At 45.1% G+C, this 25,733-nt stretch overlaps 1 protein-coding gene across 1 annotated transcript in view; it reads left to right on the top strand.

The window, feature by feature from the left end:
- Nucleotides 1-25,733, top strand: part of AK7 (adenylate kinase 7) — a 66,880-nt gene that overhangs the window by 25,641 nt on the left and 15,506 nt on the right. Inside the window, exons 5-14 of the mRNA XM_039222082.1 lie at nt 201-311; nt 8,333-8,413; nt 9,785-9,873; nt 12,318-12,408; nt 13,271-13,348; nt 14,232-14,381; nt 17,637-17,765; nt 18,956-19,079; nt 24,725-24,853; nt 25,221-25,289. Coding sequence (XP_039078013.1) covers nt 201-311; nt 8,333-8,413; nt 9,785-9,873; nt 12,318-12,408; nt 13,271-13,348; nt 14,232-14,381; nt 17,637-17,765; nt 18,956-19,079; nt 24,725-24,853; nt 25,221-25,289 — 1,051 coding nt within the window. The remainder of the gene's footprint in view (nt 1-200; nt 312-8,332; nt 8,414-9,784; nt 9,874-12,317; nt 12,409-13,270; nt 13,349-14,231; nt 14,382-17,636; nt 17,766-18,955; nt 19,080-24,724; nt 24,854-25,220; nt 25,290-25,733) is intronic.

Raw genomic sequence — 25,733 nt, 5'->3', positions numbered from 1 at the left:
TTATTTTGTTTCAGTTAAGTACAAACGATAAAGTTTGGCTAGCTGAAGCATTTTCAAGGAAGTCGAATCACTGTAAAAATAAGCAGTAGCTTTTTAGACGCTTTGTTTGAGCTCTTCGGAACATAGTCAGCATTCTGGGTTCAGACGTTTTACGTAGCTCTGAGTTTTACATATCCAATCTGACATTTTTTCTTTCGTAGGATGATTCTGAGATCCCATTTACTGAAGAAGATTATCGAAGAAGAAAGCACCATCCTAATTTTCTGGACCACATCAATGCCGAAAAAATGGTTCTCAAATTTGGGAAAAACGTAAGTCCGGACTAGTAAGGTATTTAGGGTAAGAGAAGTCCTTTCTGAGACAGTGCTCAATGCACGTGGCCAGGACTGTTCTACGCGCCTCGTGTACATCATTTCACTTGTTAAATGTCTCTGCCCTTGTCCTCACACTCACAGATCTCTGAGCTCCAGGCTCACCCCAGGATGCACTGTCCCCAGGTTCTCATTCTGGCTTTAGTCCAGCCCCCTAAGCCGTGTTAGGTGCCAGCAGAGCTCAAGCCCTCACTCGCTGAGGTGTGGGTCCAAAGAGCCCCTTAGCCCAGAAGCGGCAAATAACTGAAGTTGGAGTGGGGAAGAGGGGGGACACATTTCCCCCTTTTCCAGAATCTATCTCATCTGTTTCCTATAACTGAAAAGTAGCTATTCACCTTCCCTTGCAAATAAGGAGATGAGGACTTCCAGAAGGTAAATAACTGGCTCAAGTTCACATAATGAAGGTTTGCTGAGCACCGTCCTGAGCGCACAGCTCTTGGCCTTGTCTGACCCACTCCTGACAACAACGGTTTTGTATCTGTACATCATTATCCCCATTTCACAGATGTGCACACTTTGGGAAAGAGGCGTCAAGTGGTACGGCTGTGGTTCAGACCTAGATCCGTCAGACTGCAGGGTTTATTTATTTTTTCCTGACTTCAAAGCTCAATCTCTCAGTAGAGTTGATCTTGACACAGGCATGGCCACCAGTTACTAAGATCGACCTATAGCTGAGAAACTCTTGTACATAAGAATGCTTCTTAGCCTTCTGTTGCAGCAAAATTTATCATTTATATACATATATAATAAAACTATTATGTTTCCTATCTTTTGTCCAAATAGATGGCAGGAATGCCTTGGTGATGAATAAGTTTGCTACACCCAAGAATTATCAAGGGTTTGGGACACCTGGGTGGCTCAGTCGGTTAAGCGTCCGACTTCGGCTCAGGTCATGATCTCACGGTTCGTGGGTTCGAGCCCCGCATCGGGCTCTGTGCTGACAGCTAGCTCAGAGCCTGGAGCCTGTTTTGGATTCTGTGTTTTCCTCTCTCTCTGACCCTCCCCTGTTCATGCTTTCTCTATCTCAGAAATAAAAAAAAAAAAAAATTAAAAAAAAAAAAGTAAACCAAGTATGTCACTAGCCTGATTAGAACAAAATACATGTTCTTCAGCCTGTTCTACAAAGGCCTCCTTGNACTCTCTCTCTCTCTCAGAAATAAATAAAACATAAAAAAAAAAAAAGAATTATCAAGGATTTGCTTACTATGTGCCAGGCACTGTGCTCAATATTTTACTTCTGATAATCCTCATGTAGCTCCTATATAACTCTCAAAATTCTTTGAACCGGGTGCTAGTATCTTCATCTTCCTTTAACTTATGTAGAATTTATATAGAACCCCGAAACCTCTAAAGGCTCCATCCACCGTGTTTTTCCCAGGGGCAGAACACCCACAGTAGGGATACCTAATAATGGTTCCAAGGTGACACCTAGTGGTATCCAAGGATATTACAGTGGGAACTTTGTCCCCACCTTCTGTCCTATTAAAACAAAAAACAAAAAAAAAAAAATTTTTTATTCTAGCAAAGCAAACTCCACGAGTATAAAATATTTCAAGGAAATAATATAAGATTCAAAGTTCTAGCCCTTTTTCTAGTCATTAATTTATGACCTTAGCTAAGTCATTTACGTTTTGGAGTTAAAATAAATGAATAAAGGTGCTGGACTAGGCAGGTCTTAATTTCTTCCAGTTCCACATTTTGTGAGTATATTATTTTATTAAGCCTTGAGAAGACAGAGAACCCATGATTTCTTTTTTTAACATTTAAAAAAATGTTTTAATGTTTGTTTATTTTTAAGAGAGAGAGACAGAGCGTGAGAGGGGGAGGAGCAGAAGAGAGAGGGAGACACAGAATCCAAAACAGGCTCCAGGCTCTGAGCTGTCAGCATCACTGCTCACCTAAGTCATGGACTCCAGCCTAAACTACATCAGGAATAAAGATGTGACTTGGAGATCCATCTGCCTTTTTAAAAATCTTCAAATCTCTTAAATCTTTAAAGAAATTTTTTTATTTTTTATTTTTATTTTTCTAGGGGAGAGAGAGAGAGATTGACAGCATGAGCAGGGGAGGGTCAGAGAGAGGGAGATACAGACTCTGAAATAGGCTCCAGGCTCTGAGCTGTCAACACAGAGCCCGACTCGGGGCTCGACTCCACGAACTGTGAGATCATGACCTGAGCCGAAGACGGACGCTTAACTGACTGAGCCACCCAGGTGTCCCAAACCCTTGATAATTCTTAGATGTAGCAAACTTATTCATCACCAAGGCATTCCTGCCATCTATTTGGACAAAAGATAGGAAATATAATAGTTTTATTATATATGTATATAAATGATAAATTTTGCTGCAACAGAAGGCTAAGAAGCATTATTATGTACAAGAGTTTCTCAGCTATAGGTCGATCTTTTTTTTTTTAATTTTTTTTTAAATTTATTTCTAGGAAAGAGAGAGAGAGACACACACAGTGTGAGCAGGGAGGGTCAGAGAGAGAGGGAGATACAGACTCTGAAATAGGCTCCAGGCTCTGAGCTGGCAGTCAGCACAGAGCCCGACGGGGGGCTCAAACCCATGAACCGCGAGATCATGACCTAAGCGAAAGTCGGACGCTTAACCGACTAAGCCACCCAGGCGCCCCTAAAGAAAAATTTTTAAATGTTTATCTATTTTTGAAAGAGAGAGAGCAAGAGGGGAAAGTGCAGACAGAGGATCCGAAGTGGGTTCCGTGTTGACAGCAAAGAACCCAATGCAGGGCTTGAACTCATGAAGTGGTGAACCCACAAACTGTGAGATCACGACCTGAGCGGCAACTGGACATTTAACCGACTGAACCACCCAGGCACCCTGTCTTTTTTACATGTTTATTTTTATTTACTTATTTTGAGAGAAGAAGTGCAAATGAGGGAGGGGCAGAGAGAGAGTGAGAAAGAGAGAATCCCAAACAGGCTCTGTGCTATCAGCTCAGTCCCAGAAACGGGGGGCTCAGTCCCAGGAATGGGGAGATCATGACCTGAGCTGAATTCAAGAGTTGGACACTGAACCAGCTGAGTCAGCCTGGCGCCCCTTTTAAATCTTTTTTTAAATCTTCAGAACTCCAAAAGGAAAAGTGTCTGTTTTAGCAGCTCTAACTCCAATGATGCTATTTACTTGGGTCTTACCCCTTCTTTTCTTCATCAATCTGAATTGATTTTTCAATTTTATTATTCTTATTAAAGAGATAGTTTTTGCTGTGCTAGTTCTATTTCTTTGCTTTTTAATAGATCAATTTCTCTGTCTTTATTCTTCTTCTTTCTAATTTGGGTTTCTGCTATTTTGAGTTAGAAGCTAAATTTATTAATATTCCATCTTTGTTTTTCTAATATAACCACTTAATGCCACAAATTTTACACCAAGTATAGTTTTAGCAGCATTCTGTAAGTTTTGAAGTGCCATAAATGTTATTTGTATTAATTTCTACAAATTTTCTACAGTCTATTAGAATTTGGGAAGCGGTGTTGTGAATTACTGAGAAATGGTTTTGTAAATTTCCAGATATCTAGGGAAGGTGTTGTTCATTTCTAACTTAATTGCTTTTTAGTCAGAGAATGCGGTCTGGGTGGTGGAGATTCTGTAGCATTTCATGAGATGCTTTGCCACAAAGTACATGGCCCATTTGTTTTTATTTTAAGTTCCATATGAACTTGAAAACCTCGTGTATTTCAAATCGTGTGGAGTTTCCATATATGTCTATTTAAGTCAAGTTTCTTAATGGTGCTTTGCATATCTTACTAGTTTGGGGTCTCCTGAGTTTGTCAATTACCAAGAGGGATATACTAAAAAATCTCCCACCATGGAGTACATTTATCCAGATCTCCTTGAAATGATGCCAGATTTTTGACTTGTTCATTTCAAAGCACAGCCTTGTAACCCCTTCACAGTGTTAGATGTTGCCAGAATGAAACTATAAAATCATTTTTTTTTTCCTTAATAATTGAGAGCAGGACAATATCTCCAACCAAGTCCACAGCTTTCCAGACCATTCTCAGGTATTAATGGAGTCTTTTCTAGTTCTGTTTTTTTTTTAAACATTATTTATTTTTTAGAGAGAGTGACAGAGCGTGAGCAGGGAAGGGGCAGAGAGAGAGAGGGAGACACAGAATCTGAAGCAGGCTCCAGGCTCTGAGCTGTCAGCACAGAGCCCGACGTGGGACTTGAACTCCTGAACTGTGAGATCATGACCTGAGCCCAAGTTGGACACTTAACTGACTGAGCCACCCAGGCGCCCCTCTGCTAATTTATTTTATTTTCTGAAGGCAATGGAAGTCTGATTTCATTCATTGTGGATTGTTTGTTCCCTCATTAGTTTTATAATTTTGGTTTGTGAGCTCATCTTTAATAACATCTTTTTCTATGAAGTCGCTATTTTTTAAAAATTTTTAATGTTTTATTTATTTCTGAGACAGAGAGACAGTGAGAGCAGGGGAGGGTCAGAGAGAGAGGAAGACACAGAATCTGAAGCAGGCTCCAGGCTCTGAGCTGTCAGCACAGAGCCCAACGTGGGGCTCAAACCCACGAACCGTGAGATCATGCCCTGAGCCGAAGTCAGACACTTAACCGACTGAGCCACCCAGGCGCCCCTGAAGTCGCTATTAATAAACATATTTTCTTGTGATTTATGGAACTCCAATTGTAAGAATAATCCTGTTATTTGACACGGATTTTTTTAAAACAGCATCTCTTTACATTGTCAACATCTGTGTCTTAAAAGCTTATCACCCCTAAACACTTCACGTAGATGAGTTATCAGGGAAAAGGAGACCAATGCAAAGTCTGTCTTCACCGAAAGCGCTGCTGTGAAAGTCTCGAGGGTATTTATGAACTGGGTGACTTCAGGATTCATGACGTCATTGTGAAATGGGAATTCACAATGCGAATATGCCTTACAGTTTGTAACTGGCTTCCCAGTCAACGTTGTGCCCCCCAAACCAGCACACATCTGCTGCCATAAGGTTACCGCCTTGCCCCAGCTTTTGTCCCTTTCCTGGGGCTTTTAATGACAGGGGAGGTCCCTGGGTAGGGGTCCTAGGGGTTTGTATTTGCCCCTCTGAAGTGCTCTGAAGAGTCTCACTGCCTAAAAGGCTCTTGATGTTACTTTCTGGCTCTGGAATCCCTGGATTCAGCAGGGAATTTAAATGCAATAGACAAACCTTTGGAAAGTACAAGGCCAAGGTTAAAATTCTCCAGGGAGCTTTTTTCCTTCCAAAGGCTTAGCTAGGTTTGACATGATTCTTTCTCACCCTCTTCCGTCACAGGGAGGACTCCTTTCTAAGTTCACTCTTTTGTTGTGAGTGAACCCTTTCTATCGTGGCCCAACTCTCTGCTTTCACTTCTGGTATTTTTGTTTTTTTTTAGGTTTCTGTTTATTTATTTTGAGCGAGTCAGAGAGAGACAAAGGGAGAGAGAGAGCACGCATACACGTGAGCAGGGGAGGCAGAGAGGGAGAGAGAGAATCCCAAGCAGGCTCCGGACTGTCAGCTCAGAGCCCAATGAGGGGCTCTGAACTGACATGAACTGTGAGATCATGACCTGAGCTGATGTCAAGAGTCAGACACTCAACCAACTGAGTCACCCAGGTGCCCCTCTTTTCACTTCTACTTTTGGCTCCTAGCTCTCATTTCCTTGAGAATTCTGCCATACTAGAAGGATACCAGTGGCATCTTATTTGGCATTTTTGGCATTTGGGCTAAGGAGGCTTTAAGTTTTTTAATCCACCAGCTGGAGAAGAAGAGAGACTCCTTTTCCCAATAAGGTTTCCAGACCCATTTCCAATATGTGTGCCCTTGCACTCTGGGAGTTTTCCACAAGGCCAAGCCGTTCTCGGGCACCAGCTGGGTGTCCTACATTTCAACCCCATTCTGACACCATGTTCCTGGAGGTGACATCAGATGCCACTAGGGCTCAGTGAAGCAAGCCTGCCCCCTCCCCCTTCAGACACCAATTGTTGTGGGGTCATCAAGCACAACAGTCAAGAAAGAATTCTTTTTTTTTTTTAATTTTTCTTATGTCTTTATTTTATTTTGAGAGACAGAGTGTGAGCGGGGGAGGGGCAGAGAGAGAGGGAGACACAGAATCTGAAGCAGGCTCCAGGCTCTGAGCTGTCAGCACAGAGCCCGACTTGGGGCTCGAACCCACCGACTGTGAGATCATGACCTGAGCCGAAGTCGGAAGCTCACCGACTGAGCCACCCGGGCACCCCAAGAAAGAATTCTTGAGATGCTGTAATAACTTAGTAAGATAATGTGAGTAGGGAACAAGACTTGCAGGCAGAAAGCGCTGCACTTTTGCTGTACGAAGCTGGTGGTTATGTGCTTAGCGCTCAAGGGGGTAGGGACATGCAGGAGGTATGAGATCATAAATGTTCCTTCGAATTTCTACTGGTAAAACCACTTTCACAAGATTTCTCTGGTGCGTATCATTCAGTTCAATATTAACTGTCAGTGAAATACACGGGCAGTCATGAGCCCCTAGAGGAACGTCACAACCAACCAGGACGTATTTGATCCTTATCAAAACTGTGCAGGCTATATAGGTCAGCCTTCTGAGCCAGAGGTGAACATTCTTCTGCTTCTGTTCCTCTTCAGTTGCAAGCCCAAGTTGTCACCTGTGCTTCTGACCAACCCTTGTAGGTTGGAGGTTCCGATGCCCCTCCCACCTCCCCCACCTTGGGTTTGATTAGTTTGCTAGAGTGGCTCACAGAATTCAGAGAAACGTTTTACATACTAGATTACCAGTTTGTTGTAATCAAAGAATATAACTCGGGGGCACCTGGGTGGCTCAGCATCCAACTCTGGATTTCGGCTCAGGTCAGGATCTTATGGTTCATGAGTTCGAGCCCCACATCCGGTTCTGTGCTGACAGCACAGAGCTTGCCTGAGATTCTCCCTCTTCCTCTCTCTCTGCCCCTCCCCTGTTCACTCTCTCACCCTCTCTTGCTCACTCTTTCTTTCTCAAAAGTAAATAAATACACTTTAAGACTATAACTCCAAACTAGCCAGATGGAAGATCCACAGGGCAAGGGATGGAGAAAGGCATGAAGGTTCCATACTCTTTCCAAATCTCCACACATGTCACCAATCTAGAAGATGTCCACACCTCCTCTTGGGTTTTGATGGAGGCTCCATCATGTTTGAAGAAATCATTGGCCATTGGTGACTGAACCCCATCTCCACCCCTCAGCCCTCCCTGGTGTTGCTACAGGAAATGGAAACTTCTGACCTTCTGGTCACATGGTTGGCTCCCTGTCAATCAACCCACATCTCAGGTTGGGTCCAAAAGTCACCTGAGTAACATAACAAAAGACTCCTTTATCACTCTGTTTGCTTAGGAAAGTCCTGTGGTTTTAGGAACTCAGTGCCAGATACATGGATGAAGAGCAAATATCTATTTCTTATTAGGAATCACAGTATCACATGTTGTGCTGTGGCCCATGACTAAAAACTCTGTATATATGTCTACGTCCCCTACTGGGTAAGTAAAAATCATCACGGAGGGACACATTTTTACATCTCCCTTCTCCTGTAAGTGCCAGCGTAGTGCGTGGAGGTGCTAAGCTGTCACAAATCATCTCTGGCTTTCACCCAGGGGCGCCTGGGTGGCTCAGTTGTTACATATCTGACTCTTGATTTTGGCTCAGGTCATGATCTCATGGTTCACGAGATCGAGCCCCACGCCAGGCTCTGTGCTGAGAGTGTGGAGCCTGCTTGGGATTCTCTCTCTCTCTGTTCCTCCCCTGCTCATGCTCGATCTCTCTCTCCTCCTCCCTCTCTCTCTCTCAAAATAAATAAACTTAAAAACAATGTCCCAGATAAATTTTAATAGTGGTCAGGGGCATTCGTATAGAGTACTCATTTTAACCACTAAAATAATCTCGTTTGGTATGATTAATAATATTACATCTAGCTTTTCTCCTGTACTTTATCCAACAGACCAAAAAATTCACGACTTATGTGGTTGCTGCTGGACTTCAGTATGGAATGGAAGGGGGCATCTTACACCATTTCTTCAAGGTATGTGTTTTCAATGACTATGAGGGTTTTTTCCAAAAAGCATTTTACAATAAGGTTACACAATTTTAAGATTTTTTCTTTTTATTTCCTATTACTATCAACTTGTATTTACTACACTCTACGCCTAATAAGGAAACAAGATGGATCATTCATGAAACAAACATCAATGCCTACGATGGCCCGGAAACCAATGTAGATTCTGGGAATCTGATGCCGTAATCAAGTCCCCGCGTCTGTGGGGCTTGCACTCCAGGGGGGTAGAGGAGGAGAGTGATAGACAAGAACCAAATTAGCCAGTATACGTAGAGTATTTCACACGTTGAAAAATAAAATGGAGGAGCGCCTCAGTGGCTCAGTTGTTGGGCATCTGACTTCGGTTCAGGTCGTGATCTCCCAGTTCGTGAGTTCGAGCCCCACGTCGGGCTCTGTGCTGACAGCCTGGAGCCTGGAGCCTGCTTTGGATTCTGTGTCTCCCTCTCTCTCTGCCCCTCCCCCACTCACACACACTCTCATTCTCTCTCTCTCCCTCTCCCTCTCTCAAAAATAAATAAACATTAAAGAAGGAAGAAAAGGAAAAAGAAAATGGAAAGCAACAAAGCAGAGGAAGGTACAGAGAGACCCAGCAGCAGGGCCGGGGGATTGGATCTTGGATATGATGTTGGGGAAAGCCTTTCTTGGGAGGTGACATCTGAACCGAAAGTGGAAAGCAGGAGGTGACTACTTTGCCTTCTGGGGGAAAGGCAGCGGGAACTGTAAGCGCAAAGACCGGACACGTGCAGGCTGTGTGAAGGGACAGCCAAAGTGCGGGACGATGGTAGGTGATGTCTCTCCTCGTAGGTTCTCAGCGGCTCCTCACCCACCTGACTGTCGAATGTCGGCTTTCTCGGGTTCCTGCCCGAGACCCTCTTGTCGTCTCTGACTACACTCTTCTGGGGGGTCTGTTCGTTCCCATGACTGGTGCCAATGACTCTCAATCCTAAATGTCTCCAGCAGGGCTCTCCCCTTAGTCCTAGTTCTGTAGGTCTGAGTGTCTATTCGGCACCTCGCTGTGGATGTTTCACAAACCCAAACTCCACCTACGGTCAGCCCCAAACCTGCTGTCCCTCCGGGACCTCATCTCTGAAAACGGGACCTCCTTCCAGCCAGCGACCCCTCCCTCCTCCTCACCCATCACAAAATCCCCCGGTTCCATAGAGCTAACTCCTCGGTATCTCCCTTCTCTGCAAAGAAAGAACTGATTTTCAAAACATCCCCCTTAGGCAATGACTTCATCAGATAGCTGGGTCTTTCGGACACCCTGACTATGGCTCTGTGTGTGAGCTGTGATAGCTATGCGTGACCAGGGAAAATGTGCTTTTGCTTCTCTTTTAGATGGCGTGGGTGGGTGAAGTCCCCGCGTTGCCAGTGTTTGGAGATGGAACAAATGTAATCCCAGCGATCCACATTCTGGATCTAGCAGGGTAAGTATCGTCCTAGAGATATGACTTCCCTTGAGTAATTGACGAAGGTGCTTGTGCTGGAGTGAGCCCACAGTGAGCACTTACAACGCGCCAAGGCTCTCTCGTGTGTTATCGTATTTGTTCTTTGCAACGACCCTATGCAGAAGGTGTGGTTATCATCTCCGGTTTGCGTCTGGTAGAATAGTGTCCACCATCTAAAAGTGCCACACTTGGGATGACAAGGTCAAGTCCATCTTCTAGAACGTTCTCCTGAAGAATGGCATGTCTTCCAATTCAGGAAAAGAAAAGAGCATGTTCTGTGTGTTCTGGGGACCTACCTTCTTGTTCCTTCGTCCCAGGTGAGGCTGGTATGTCCAGCCTACCAACTTAAGTTCCAGAAATCAGATCATGAGCTCTACACCTGAAGTGGGTGGTTTTGGCAATTGTAGGTCACTTGAGCACATGTGTTTCACCCTCACAAAGCATCCCAGCTCGAAGCTCCAGACACGCCTGGAGAGCCTTCCTCTGTGCAGACCCTGACTTGGACACTGGGGTCAGAGAGAGGGTTCACTGTATTTGTGGTTTATCAGTGCCACATTTCAGGTTCTGGGGGCTTTATTCTACACCTCATGGGCTCCCCCCGCCAGGAGTGAGCAGTTTTGACCCTTCCCTGAGATTCTGGCTTCTAGATTCCACTGGTCGTTAGGAAATTAGTCATAATCCCAGGTGGGTTTACAAATTAACTGGGAAACAATGAAGCTTAGATTTCAAGCCCCCCACCCCACCCCTGCGTGGGTCTCTTCCAAGGTCCTAAATTTAAGTTTTCTTATTTTTCTTAAAGAAGAGTCCTCTAAATTATATAAACTCCAGACTCCATGTAAAACCTATATCTATTCTAGCCAACACATCACGCTGGACATGGAAATGCTGAAATGTACCCTTCTTTTCTGCAGAGACTTTACATTATTACATTATCAGGTTTTAAAGATGTGAAAGAATCTTTTACATTATCAGAACAAAATATCGGAGCACCTGGGCGGCCCAGTCAGTTAAGATTCCGACTCTTGACTTCAGCTCAGGTGATGATCCCAGGGTCGTGGGATTGAGCCCTGAGTCAGGTTCTGTGCTGAGCATGGAGCCTGCTTAAGATTCTCTCTCTCTCTCTCTCTCTCTCTCTCTCTCTCTCCCCCTCTGTCTTTCCCCCCTGCTCTCGCTTGCTCTCTCTCTCTCAAAAAAAAAAAAAAAAGGCAAAAAAACCCATTCCAAACCCAAAATACTTAGCATCAATCTTTAACATCTTACTTCCAAGGAGATAAACCAGAGTTCAATTGCTTCTATTGAAAAGGGACCCAGGACCCCTTCCAGTAGGATTTGTTTCTTATAGGCAACTTTGAATATCGTCAAATATTTAACAAAGAAAGAAGCTCAAGGATGAAGCGTTCCAAGAAATTAGTATAAAATAAATGCACATCAGACCTTTAGATGCATACCTTTGTCTCATTTTCATTTTACTGGAAAGGAAGCTAAAAGGAAGGTGGAACTGACAGTCCTGTGATGGACTTCTGTCCATTATTGGTTGTCTCTGGAATTCTTCCCTTTGTATTCACACCCCTGCTCTGTCTCTCACTAGCTGTGTCAGTGTGGGACAGTTCCTTAACCTCTCTGGGTCTGATGGTCTTGTTTGTAAGATGGGGATAACCGGGCACCTGGGCGGCTCAGTTGGTTAAGCGTCCGACTTCGGCTCTGGTCATGATCTCACGGTTCATAGGTTCGAGCCCTGCATCCGGCTCTGTGCTGACAGCTCAGGACCTGGAGCCTGCTTCGGATTCTGTGTGTGTGTCTCTCTCTCTGCGCCTTCCCCGCTTGCACTCTCTCTCTCTCTCTCTCAAAAACAAACATTAAAAAAATCCAAAGATGGGGATAACAATGGTAGCTGCCTGGTGGACTTGTCGTGGGAGCTCAGGGAGGGAGCACCCCGAAGGCCCACGGCACAGTCCTCACCCAGAGGCGAGCTCTCAGAAATGTTGGCAATCGTGACTAACCCAGGGCAGGAATTCTCAGCCCCAGCCCTGCCTCTTAGCGCCATGCGGTTCCCCAGGGAACTGCCATTTGTGAAACGCCCCTCCCGGAGCACTGTTGAGAGACTCCCAGGAGCCTCTGGGTGACCAGACCTCACACACTGAAGTCCTGCCGGTCATGAGCACACTGGGAGCATCTGGAGGCAGATGGATCACCTTTAAGTGCTGCCCTTTCTACTTTCCCAGCGGCTCTTCAGCCCCAGAAGTGTCCCTGGACTTTACCACCTTCCCCGTCCGCAGGGATCACCCTCCATCCCCCGCGCCCACCATGTCAACAGTGAAGGGACATGCCGCCTGGCCCATGGCGTGGCAGTCAGTGGGCGCTACTTGACTGCATCTCTCTTGCTCTTTCCCCTCTGGCAATGGCATCTCCTGGGGGGGCTGCAGAGTGATTCAAAACATAATAGACCACGTGCCGAAGCTTCACTACCTGGTTGCTGTGGACGAGTCTGTTCATACCCTGGAGGACTTGGTCAAGGTACAGCTGTTTCCTCCCGTGTTTGATGGCGTTGCTTGACTTGGTTCACCCCCTAAAATGTCACTGTGGAATCGGGTGTGCTAGCAAGACTGGAGCCCCCCAGACAGAATCGCCTTAAAACCAGAGTCACTCTGCATTTGCAGTGTAGATGTGGGGAAATGTACAATCAAGATGGCCTTTCTCGAGCCCATGAACGGTAGAAAGTAGGAGAAGCCATGGTGGGGGCAAGACGCACACGAACCACGCAAGGGTTGCTAAAATGTTTCTGTGCACACTTGTTCCAAAGCACTGGTATCATCAGGTTCCCCAAACCTACTGGTGGCTTCCAGAGGCCCTAGGTCGGGGAGGGAGGGTCCTGTCTCCAAACCAGGCCACTGGTCACCTTGGAGCCCAGCTAACGCAGTGAGTGCGGCCTTCCTCTGGCCACCCCCTACTCACCTTTAACATTCAGCTCAGATTTCCTCCTCCGCACCCTCCCTGCCTCCTTCCCACCTCCTGTAACCGGCCAGGCACGTCTTTTCCCAGCATCTCCTCTGCGAACTGCAGACTTTCCGCGTAATCATCTGTGTACATGTCTGCCCCCTTCCCCTAGCAGACTGAGAGACCCTGGAGAGCAAAGATCAGGCCTTACTCACCTATGTCTCCAGTCCCTGATCTATGGTGGTGAATATTGAATACTTACTAACAAATGAATCAATGAACACCCTCAGTGTACTCCCCTGTTTTACAAAAAAAATTTTTTTAATTAAATTAAAATTAAAAATTAAAAAAATTGTATTCACTCATGGTTATATTCATTTGAGAAATTTTATATTCAAATCTTACAGGTAAACCAAATAATATGGCTATTTTTCTCTAACAGTGCATCAGTAAGAATACTGGCCCTGGGAAGATCCAGAGACTCCCCAGAGAAAATGCTTTCCTAACCAAGGAGTTAACAGTAAGTACTTTGGAGAATCTTTTTCGAAATGCATTGGTCCTTCGGGGATTTGGAGTCAGAATGCCTGGCTTCTGGCTCCCCTTTCCCCTCCCGCATAGCTGAAAATGTTACCCGAAAGCAACTTCCCTTTCTCTTCTTTTCTGAAAAACCCTCCGAGAATGTCAGAAAATGTATTTGAAAACACTGTTTGGTACTCAAGTGCTTTACAGACACTGAGTGTCCTTCGCTTTGGTCTCTCTGTGCAATTCACACAGAAACCTACCTACACTTCTTTAGTCAACGGCAGTGCTCTTTGAGCTTGCTCTAGGACACCATTTATTTTAGGAATAAATTGCATCAAAACACTGCATTTGAGAACGTTTCTGAATGGGTTGGTGTCTCTGGTTACTTCTGGGGAGCAGAGCTGGGTGGGTGGTGATGGAGGTCAAAGGGAGCGCTTTCCTCTACACTTTTTCTTTTGGATTTTGAGCCATGGGATCACATTGTTCAAAGAATAGATCTAATTACAATTGGTAAAAAAGAAAGAAAGAAAGAAAGAAAGAAAGAAAGAAAGAAAGAAAGAAAGAAAGAGAGAGAGAGAGAGGGAGAAAGAAAGAAAGAAAGAAAGAAAAGAAACCTTTTACTGGGCCTTCCAGTATCTCCCTACTTTGAGCTGTTTATCTAAAAGCAACAAGAGTGCAGCCATGAGAAGGGTGTAGAAGTGCCACGGAAGACCACAGGGGGCGCTCTGTCCACACCGAGTGCCGCCATTGATTGACTTCCAGGTTTTGTGAATGTGTATTTTTTTCCTTTGATAGCAGTGATTTTGGTCTGTTATATCTGTCAAAATGAAAGGCCAAAAAAAAAAAAAAAGACAAATCTCTAATATTCCTTTATCTCATAGCAAGAGTGTCTTGATCAATTACTGGTCAATCTGAAGATGGAAGCCCTTTTTGTGAAGGAGAATTTTAACATTCGATGGGTCGCCCAAACAGGATTTGTGGACAGTATCAGCAATATCCTCAAAGAGTACAAGCAAAGCAGGGGATTATTGGTAACTATAACAATTTCCTGTTCCAACTTCCGATTTGAGCAAATAAATGAAACATTTGGTATAATTACACCAACGTAAGTATTTTCTTCCTCAGATGTCCCAGTTTCTAAATTCAGATCCTTTTTCAAATTTGACTGACTTGTCCACATCTGACAATCTAAATGTCTATGAATTCTTGTCAATTGAGTATTAAACATCTTAAAGTTAGGTAATGACTGTTATGCTTGACACAAATTGAACATAATAGACAGCTCAAGACTGATTGCCACAGCACCGTCTATAAACAGAAGAATGGCAGGGGCTTCCTGGCTTGTCTGTTTCAGCCCTGGGTTACCAGTGAGAGAGGGTATGTGGGAAATGGAAGAAGTTCAATCGTCACTTTGATCTCTTCCTTTTGGCCAAGGGATTCACTGGTCATTTTAATCATCACAGGTAGATCTTCAAGGTAGATATTCTTTTTTTTTTTTTTAATGTTTATTTATTTTGAGAGAGAGAGAGAAAGCATGAGCTGGGGAAGGGCAGAGAGAGAGAGAGACAGAATCTGAAGCAGGCTCCAGGCTCTGAGCCATCAGCACAGAGTCTGATGCGGGGCTCGAACTCACAAACTGTGAGATCATGACCTGAGCCGAAGTCGGATGCTCAACCAACTGAGCCACCCGGGCGCCCCCAGGTAGATGTTCTTATCTCCACACTAGAGATGAAGAAACTGAGGCTCAGAGAGAGTTTAAGTAACTTCTTCAACGTCACACAGCCAAGTTATGTGCAAACTTCGCTAGAATGGCCTCACTGTAGCATCTCCACACCACCCTCCCCGAGATCAGGTGTATGTAGCCATTGCCCAGGCCCTTGGATTTATCCCAGGGAAGCATCGCAAAGGTGACAGTGGGTGATACCTGAGAACGTGTTTTGAAAACGGTCGGCCAGCACATGAGGAACAGGTACCATCATAACCTTGTCACCATCGAGCGTGGGAATATTCCACGTGAGCAAAAACGGTGTCACCATTGTATCCTAAGAACCACATTCTCCTGACAAACATGCCCAGTTAAGAGGAAGTAGAAGATGTGCCTCCTGGCAAAAGAAACAACGAACCCTTTAAGGATCTGAGATACCCACGGCAGCTGTACTCAGAGCCTATCCTGAGGCCCCCAAGAACCCAGCTCAAATCGTGAAACTAGTGTTGTTCTCTAGGTCAAATGTAAAATAATTCAGTTAGATTAGAGGTCGGACAAGACACCTTAAAGAGATCACATGGTTCCTGACTAGCAAGACTGCACAGAACGGGGTCACAGGAATGAGCATATCTAAAACCTGAACTGTCTGTCCATCCCTGGGGGCGAGGGGGGTTGGTCCATGTAGCGGCAAAGCACGGGCAACTACCAAGGGTAGTGACTGACCAGTGCCATCCCAAAAGATGGAGTCTTTTTTTTTTAATTTTTTAATGTTTATTTATTTTTGAGGGAGAGAGACAGACAGAGTGCGAGTGTGGAAGAGGCAGAGAGAAAGGGAGACACGGAATCTGTAACAGGCTCCAGGCTCTGAGCTGTCAGCACAGAGCATGATGCGGGGCTCGAACCCACGATCTGTGAGATCATGACCTGAGCCCCCCAGGCGCCCGGACGGAGTCTTAGGCCAAAGGCTCTCACGATTCCAGTCTCTTTAGCAAAGCAAAGTTGTCCCTGCTGCGGACAGATGCCTCAAGCCATCGTGATGAGACTCCCACTCACCTAACTCTTTGTGTTCAAATGATGCTCCTCACCAACCCTCCACCCCTGTCTGTCTGAGGGATCGCTTGCCCCAGACATGTGTACTTGGAGGTCTGAGTTCTGTGGCCGCCATATTTCTCATTATCAAACGAATAAACTGCCCTTCTGGCTTTTCACCTGGACGAGAAGCGTCTACCCCATGTGACTGCTCTGCCGGGGGGGGGGGGGGGGGGGGGGGGGAACGTACAAACGGTGCACATTCACATGCTCCGTTGACAGCTAGACCTCAGACCCACCCCGGAGAGCAGCCCTGCCCATCGAGACTCAGCCTGAGCCACTTCCTGGGACACCTGCCCCGCCCCACGGCCCGCCATCTTGGTTGTCACCATCATCCTGAAAGTGTCCCTCATCAGATAAGACCATTCATGTCACCAGCCTCACCCAGCACCACTACAGTGTCCCTGTTTTATTGCCTTCACAGACTTGGTCTTCTTGTGCGTCAAGTGGTAGCGATAATAGCCACAACCAAGTTTGTGGCTGGAATCACAAAACCTTTAAGCACACGGACGACACTCTGCGACTGGGGACCCTTCCCATCAGCCCGAGTTCTGCTACTCATTTTTCTCACAAAACATGAAGCTTCAGTGGCACGAACGTTGCCTGGACCACTTTGAAAGATATGACTGCTACATATTTTTAATTCTGTTGGAAATAAACATTTACTTGCTGGTTATGAGTGTCACACAGCCTCTTTAGCATTCAAGCAAGATTCAACAGAAGAAATTGTGAGGCTTTTTTTTCTTAAATGACTATATTTTTAAAAACTAGAATAAATTAGCTGTGTTAAAAAGTATACTTGGAGAACAAGTCAGTCCAAAGACAATATTCATGAGGCAATAAACTAGGCACCCGCACATTAATGAGGAATTCTCTTTCTTTCTTGTCTTTTTAAAAAAAATTTTAGAGTTTATTTATTTTGAGAGAGAGAGAGAGAGAGACAGGAGAGGTAGAGATGGAGAGGGAGAGAGAGAGAATCCCAAGCAGGCTCCACATTGTCAGTGCAGAGCCCAATGGGGGGCTCGAACACACGAGCCATGAGATCATGACCTGAACTGAAATCAAGAGGCAGATGTTTAATTGACTGAACCACCCAGGCACCCCAGTCTTTGTTATCTTAACAAGTAATATGTAGAGTGTAATGCTCAAGTACTTTGTTCTTTCATAATTTTGAAATGTTTCTGAGCACATCTCGTTGAGCACTGTGTCCCCCATGTTGGTCAGATAGTAGTTGCTCATTTAACATCTGCTGAATGAATTAACGTGAATGGCCACTCCCAATGGGGAGCAGCACTGTCAGGATGATGTGGTACTGACCACACGGCCAGCAGCGGACGAGGTGCCTCTGGAGTCTTGGCAGAGGAGAATTAGCCTGTAGGATCCAGAAAAGTTCAAAACAAGGCAGCCCCCCGCCCTCCCCCCAAAAAAACCCACTCTGCCTAGCCACAGATCATCCAGAGCTCACCGTATGATCCTTATTCTCCTTCTTCAGCCGATCAAGATTTGCATGCTTGGTCCCCCCGCTGTGGGAAAATCCAGCATCGCTGAAGCCCTGTCTAAGCACTACAGGCTGCATCACATTAAAGTGAAGGATGTCATTGCTGAGGCCATAGCCAAACTGGTAACGTTTCTAACTACTTCACTGGGAATTTTTATATCTTAAAAATGCTTGTCTCCGTCTTGTAATAAGGAAGCCGCTAATTTTACGTGGCATCCTACAAAGAGATTTGTTATTTTAATTGTGTTTTGTTTTTGGCCTCAGTTATGAAAACACGGAATCCCATGGGACTTCCCTCCATGAGATGAAAGCATCTTTCATGGGTTTGCCCTTGAAATTGAGTCTGTCTCCAGCTGTTGCTTAAAAACATATCTTGTATTCTCTCTGTTGATGAGAACATCTTTGGGTTTTTTATTCTTGATGTATGTTTTTCAGAGTCTTATCAGACTATTTATTTATTAGCTGCTCTTAAAAAAAGACTATTTTCTCAGAGCAGTTTTTTTCATGTTTATTTATTTATTTTGAGAGAGAGAGCATGAGTAAGGGAGACGGAGAGAGAGAGGGAGAGAGAGAGAGAGACAGAGAATCCTAAGCAGGCTCTATGCTCAGCACAGAACCTAACACGGCGCTCGATCCCATAATGCTGGGAACATGACCTGAGCGGAAATCAACAGTCAGATGCTCAACCAACTGAGTCACCCAGGTGGAGATCCCCTCCCCCTTACATGTAGAGACTCCCCCTCACCATTAGCAACATTCCCACCAGAATGATTACATTAGTTAGTTGAACTACACCAACATCCCAACGTCTGTGGTTGACTTTAGGGTTGGCTCAGTGTTGCACACCCCGTGGGTTTGAACAAATGTATAATGATGCACATTTTACCAGTGCCCTAAAAGTCTTCTGTGCTCTGCCTGTTTATCCCCACCCCCCCACAAACTACTTTTCATTATTTTTTTGGAAATGGTTGATGCTATGACATACTTCCTCAAATGACTGCGATAAGTCTTAATCTCAACAAAATGTGTTTACTGGCAGTAAGATACAACCTGACACAAAGGGGATTGTTGATTCTTAAGCAGCTCTGGCGTTAACACAGAGATGGATTCTTCTCCTAAAATAGACTAAGAAACAGATCCAGGCTCTCACCCGTCTCTGTAGACACACACATCCTGACAACTTGCACGATGATGGTGGGTGAGCGTAGTCTGTATTTGGGCACCAGCCTTTTCCAGTATCACTTGCTGGATGATTTGTGAGCAGCGGGTCCGTGCAGGGCATCCTCCGACTTGAATATCCCTGTGGTCTGTAGGAGGCAATTGTCACGCCTAAGGACGAAGGGGAGGAAGAAGAAGAAGGGGAAGAGGAGGAGGAGAACTTGGATGAAGCCCAAGAGCTGTTGGATGGGGTCAAGGAAAGCATGGAGCAGAACGCAGGTATCGCACGCAGCGCGGGGCTCGCCTCTCTTGTCAACAGGGTTTAGTTTTTGTTATAAAAGACTTGCCTGCTTGATATTAAAAGTGGAGGACAGAAAATACGACAACAAAGAATTTCATTCATAACCTTACCCCCCCCACACACACAGGAGGGAAAATTCAGCATTAACATTAAAAAAATTTTTTTAACATTTATTTTTGAGAGAAAGAGACAGAACATGAGCAGGGGAGGGGCAGAGAGAGAGGGAGACACAGAATCCGAAGCAGCTCCAGGCTCTGAGCTGTCAGTCAGCACAGAGCCCAATGCGGGGCTTGACTCACAAGCAGTGAGACCATGACCTGAGCAAAAGTCAGACACTCTACCGACTGAGCCACCCAGGCACCCCAAAAATCACTATTAACATTTTGGTGACTCTCTGATCGCTGGATGGAAAATAACTACCTAAGATGCTGCTGCTGCTGCTGCTGATGATGATAGATCAAATGGATAGTCATAAATATTTTAGAAATATCAAAAATCATTAATTAAAAGGCAAAGGACAGGGGTGCCTGGCCAGTGGATTCAGAAAAGCGTGCAACTCTTGATCTCGGGGTCATGAGTTTGAGCCCCACGTTGGGTGTAGAGACTACTTAAATAAAACTGGAAAAACAAATAAATAAAAGGCAAAGGACAGGGGTACCTGGGTGGCTCAGTCCATTGAGCATTCAACTTTGGCTCAGGTCGTGATCTCCAGTTCATGAGTTCGAGCCCTGAGTAGGGCTTTGCTCAGACAGTGTGGAGCCTGCTTCGGATTCTCTGTCTCCCTCTCTCTCTGCCCCTCTCCTGCTTGTGCACTCTCTCTCTCTCTCTCTTTCTCTCAAAAATAAATAAATAGACAGCACAAAGAACAAAGAAAGTATATTAGCAAATAATGTGATAAAGACTTAATATCCTTAATATATAAAATGCTCAGGCAAACTAATAAGAAAATCATTAAATCCTTAATAGAAGAAAATGGATGAATAACGTGGAGTCACGCATAATTCATGCAGGAAGAAATAAAAATAAATGGAAAACCATTCTTACTCGCTTGGCAACCTTAAGCAGTTTGCTGAACCAGCCAATCAGGGTAAGGTGTCACTTTGAACTCAAACTCTGGACTCATTCTTTCCTCACCCCTGGCCAGAGTTTTGGGCAGGCTCCATTGCAACTCCTAGATAAGAAATAAGTAGACTTATTGGTGTTTTCAGGCTTTAAGAAGTCCATTCTGATCAAATAACTGCAAACTGAGTTTTGAACCTAGACATCTCCAAGGGACTTGGCTATTTGGCAGAAAAGCAACCGGTAGCAGTTACTTGGAAACTAGAACCATTTCATTTTTATACATAAATGATCACGATCGTCCATCAAACTGGTTTTATTGGTACCGTCTATAGACCAGTCCGATGCGTGACCGTTGGACGCTTACCCAACAGCGTTTCTCCCCTCGCCCCCGCCTCCGCCCCCGCAGGCACGTTTGGCTTCTTTCCTCTTACCTCCTGTTCTCATCTTGTTGGTGGCCCTTTCTGATCCTCTGGGCTACGCAGGTAGGAGGCAGGGAAGAAGGACAGAGGCATCAACTGGCCCCCGATGACCGATGGCTCCTTCCCGGTGTTGCCCTTCCCAGATCCTCCCACTGAGTCCCACCCACTGCATTCCTTGGGGTACCCCTCCTGACTGGTCTCCCCACCTCTGGTCTTCTGGCACCCACTGCCCCCCCCTCCCCCGCCACTCATCTCCAAAGATTCTAGTCCATCCACACCTTCCTCTGAAGTCAGAGCACCCCTCTCCCTCCTCCCCTTCCCCCAGGCCATTCAAGGCTGTTTTTTTAAGGCATGGAGAACACGGTCGTATATACACACCCTGGAGACCCGCTTAGAGCAGGCAGCTGATTATCTGTGCCTTGGCTTCTGCTTTGGTGTGAGCGAGGCCAGGAGGAAACGGAACTCAGAATCCCAGGGCCGACCTAGAGGAAGAGATAGGTACACAGAGAGCCCAGCGTAATACTTTAAGATAAAACACTGCCTCTGCCTCTCCTCTGAGATGCTTGGGAGTCAATATGCTAGTTTTAGAGAAACTTATCGGCATCCTGGTACCCACCACTCGGGAGAGAGGAGACGACCCAAAATATGATGTCAAAATAAGACATTCCGTTGTGAGGACACCCACGGAAGGAAATCTGGCAAGGCCACGTCGGAGGGTGGACGGCTGGGATTTTAAGTGATCTACAGGTGTTCATGGCCATGTGTCCGAGCACTGTAAGCCTGGGGCGTGAGGCCGGGGCAGGGCGCTGGGAACGGTGAACAGTGACCCCCCACCCCCCCGCGAGGAGGGGCGGCAGGATTCAGGCTAACGGGATGAGACAAACACTAGACAAGACGTATTGGGTGGAGGCTCATTGCAAGAATTGGTCTTTGCAAGAACCCAAAACTCGTATCCAAAATGTGTAACAGGATGGCGGGAAGTGACACCAGTTCTCTTCATGCCCAGGGAGGTGACCGTGCCCAGCAAGAATTTCAGGGTGGAGCCGAGAAGAGTCGCTGCGTTGCTCAAGGGCCTGCCCATGGCACCAGACTCGGTTCTTCCCCCAGATGTCAAGAGAGGCCAAACTGGGTCAGTAGCCTCTGTCTAGAGGGGCAACAGGAAGGAAGCAGCAGACGTGGTCTTTAGCCAGCCACCCACTCACTTCCTCCAAGACTGGAATAGTTCATTCAATCCCCTTTAACCTTAGGAAGATTTTTTTAAATGTTTCATTTATTTGAGAGAGGGAGAGAGAGAGAGAGAGCAGGCACAGGCTGGGGAGGGTCAGAGAGAGAGGAAGACACAGAATCCAAAACACGCTCCAGGCTCTGAGCTGTCAGCACAGAGCCCAACGCGGGGTTCCAACTCTGCCCGGTGAGATCATGACCTGAGCCGAAGTCAGCCGCTTAACCGACTGAGCCACCCAGGCGCCCCGGTATTCTTTTTTTCTTCCCCAAGTGTGTCCCCAAATCCTTCCTATTCATATTTACCTGAAATTGGGACATAGACCTTGATTTTGTTTGAACAAAGCAAGACCTTTGAGCTCACCGCACAGACCCACATGGAACTTTCACAGCAAGAGCAAGGACGCAGAGGTTAGCTCACTCTTCCCTCACATGACCTAATTTGTTATTATGTGATACTAACAATTCCAGTGAGGCAAATTTCACAGACCTGCAGCCGGGCACCTCTGTGTCCTCATAATTCCACTTCCATTGGCCCCTGACAGTGCAGCCAAAATAGGGGCTTGGTTAAACCAGAATGCACTGGCTGCAGATTCTTAGCGCTAGCTTTGGGGATTTCAAAAGCACTGTGGGATTACTGGATTTAGTTGGTGGGGTTCCAGGTGGTCGTTGGACTAGACTTTCATCTTTTCTGTGAGTTTGAAAATAAAACTTGGGGGTGGGGTGTGAAAGATGTGTGTAAATGTATCAACTTCCTAGTGTCTCTTCCCTGCGTGGGTTATGTTTTTAAATGTTTATTTATTTTTGAAAAAGAGAGAGAGAGTGAGCACGAGTAGGGGAGGGACAGAGAGAGAGGGAGACAGAGGATCTGAACTGGTATCTGCTCTGACAGCAAAGAACCCCAAGCGGGACTTGAACCCACAAACCGTCATGACCTGAGCCGAAGTCAGATGCTTAACCAACTGAGCCACCCACACACCCCTGCATGGATTATTTTAAAACTTTGGATGCAGCTATCTATTTGTTTTTAACCGTGTTTTAGTAATTATGTATGTGGATTAATACCAGCATTTTAAAGATTACATGAATGTCAAAGATAGACTTAAAAAAAAAAAAAAAGCAGGTGGTAGCATTCATTCATTTCAGAGTAGAAGTGATTATCCTCTTCCAGGGAGTTCCATGCTGCCAAGGTGGTGGGTATACCTCTAGGAGGTGACAGTTGTCTAGAGAAAGCCACTTGACCTTGGCCCTTTGTGTACACACATTCTGTAATTATTGGAAACAGCTGCGAGAAGTCCCTTCTCGCAGACCGAATGCCCGGTTCTGAAACAAACAGAAATGAATGGTAAACTCACTGCCTGAAATAGACCCAGGGGTGCACGGAGGGGCCTGAAGCCCGGTGTCTCAGTGTGCCTCTACCCGAGCAACGAAGGAAAATCAGAAACAGCCCGTTCAGATAAAGCTCGTCTTTGAATTTTGCTGAGCAACCTCGACATTTTTTTATTTGGCTTTATTTCTTTGCACCAGTGGGAACCTTCCTGGGAAATAATGTCAACTCATTTCGAGGAATTTCATTATGCAAAATAATGCCTTTGATTTTCTTCTTTCTTTTTTTTGGTCTCAGCCCTAACACTGAAATTTCTGGAAGACACAATTAGCTTTGAATCAGTTACTGCCTAATGAGTCTTGCCGCAACGAAAGATAGAAGAAAGATGGGGTGTTTTGATTACATCATTGCATTGCCATTAATACAGTGATTAAAAGAGACCAAAAACTATTTTCTATGTAGACCCACTGATAAAACTAAAGGTATAGTAGGACCCTAGAAAGAGCTTTGGAGATGGATGACTCAAACTTGCCAAAATCAAGTTACTGTAATTTATACATTAAGCAATAGAAGGGCAGGGCCATGTCTCAGAAATGGTAACTAGTATTATGTCAGAATAATAAAGTAATATTGCCGTAAAGCTGTGTCAATTATCCTTCAACTATTGGACAGCTACGCCACACAATCGCAGGAACCCAGCATCAGAGACTTGAGAGGGGATTGTTCAGTGGGGCCAAGGTCAGGAATGCTGACTGGAGACGTCATTCTTTTCTGCAGGTTTAAAGAGAACAGTGCCTTTGAGAATGAGATCAAGCTTGATTTTTATTTTTTAACTTATTTTTTTAAGGTAATCTCTATGCCCAACATGGGGCTCAAACTCACAACCCTGAGATCAAGAGTTGCATGCTCTACCCACTGAGCCAGCCAGGAGCCCAAGCTTGAGGTTATTTCAATGCAACAAATATTTACTGATCACCTACTACTAATAAGTCGTGTGTTAACAGCACAGGTGGATACTATCTCACTTAAATCTCACAATGGAAACCTTTGTAACTATGTATCAAGGCTATAAGGCTTGTATCAAGGCTACGGATGTTTGTAGACATCCATCTTCGCTTCTGTTCTTCACTGCAGACAAGCCCATCAGGTTGTTTCAATTTATCGTTCAGTAAAATTCACACGCCATGTTCAAAATACAAAACCAGATATATTTAACTGTAAGGGAACTTTGACTACACACCAGTTTTTTAAAGTTTATTTTTCTTGAGAGAGAGAAAGTATGAGCAAGGGAGGGACAGAGAGAGAGAGAAAGAGACAGAGAGAGAGAGAAAGAGACAGAGAGAGAGAGAAAGAGACAGAGAGAGAGAGAGAGAGAGAGAGAGAGAGAGAGAGAATTCCATGCAGGCTCAGAGCCTGATGCAGGGTTCGAACTCACGAACCATGAGATCATGACCTGAGCAAAATCAAGAGTCCGTTGCTTAACTGACTGAGCCACCCAGGCATCCACTACACAACAATTTGTGAGATGCCTTTGGAATGTAACCCCCATGTAGAATGTGACTCCCCTAGTAAAATATTTTTTTCTTTATACCAGGCCGACTAGAAGATCAATACATAATTCGATTTGTCAAAGAAAAGTTGAAATCTATGCCTTGCAGGAATCAAGGTTATATTTTGGATGGATTCCCAAAGACCTATGATCAAGCTAAAGACTTATTCAATCGTAAGTTTGAATGTTCCCTTTAACTTTTTTTTTAAAGCTTATCTTTCTTACTTTATGTAAACTCTGCCCCCAACATGGGGCTCAAACTCACAACCCTGAGATCAAGAGCCACCTGCTCTGCAAGCTGAGCCAACCAGGCACTCCTCCTTTAGTTTGTTTATATTCAGATAAGCTACAACATATCATAATAATAGTCACTTAGTTACAATTTAAAATTCAGACAGACCATATGTCTAAAATACATGCTTTTCTATTTATGGTTAGTTGTCAGTAGTGACTTCTTGTTAAAATACTTTTAATTTTTTTGCCAAGCTGTCCATAGTAATAATACATAATAAACACAACAATGTATATTTCATTTTATTAGAAGAAGATGAGGAGGAAGAAGAAGAAGTCAGAGGCAAAATGTTTCCCTTTGATAAAGTAATCATACCTGGTAAGTTATTTATTTATTATTTTTAAGAAAATTTTAAGGTTTATTTTTGAGAGAGAGAGAAACAGAGAGCAAGTTGGGGGCCGGGCAGAGAGAGAGGGAGACACAGAATCCGAAGCAGGCTCCAGGCTCTGAGCTGTTGATTTAGGTTCAGGTCATGATCCTCAGGTCCTGGGATCGAGCCCCTCGTTAGGCTCTGTGATGAACATGAAGACTGCTTGGGATTCTCTCTCTCTTTCTCTTCCTCTGCTCCTCACCCCCACTTGTGCTCTCTATTTTTCTGTCTCTCAAATTGAAAAAAAAAAAAAAAGGGAATATCAAGTTCTGAAATGGACAGAAGTCCCTTAGAGAATGTTTGTCTGCTGCTCCCTCCGGGCGCAAAGCACAAGGTCCACTGATGCCTTGACTTCTGAGTCAGTCGGTACGGCCAGCAGGGACTGGGCCCTC

The sequence above is a fragment of the Hyaena hyaena genome, unplaced genomic scaffold, assembly GCF_003009895.1.
Source record: "Hyaena hyaena isolate Hyena2069 unplaced genomic scaffold, ASM300989v1 scaffold_1053, whole genome shotgun sequence".
Classification (NCBI taxonomy): domain Eukaryota; kingdom Metazoa; phylum Chordata; class Mammalia; order Carnivora; family Hyaenidae; genus Hyaena; species Hyaena hyaena.
Note: the sequence above shows the minus strand (reverse complement) of the source record. Positions and strands in the feature narration are given on the sequence as shown.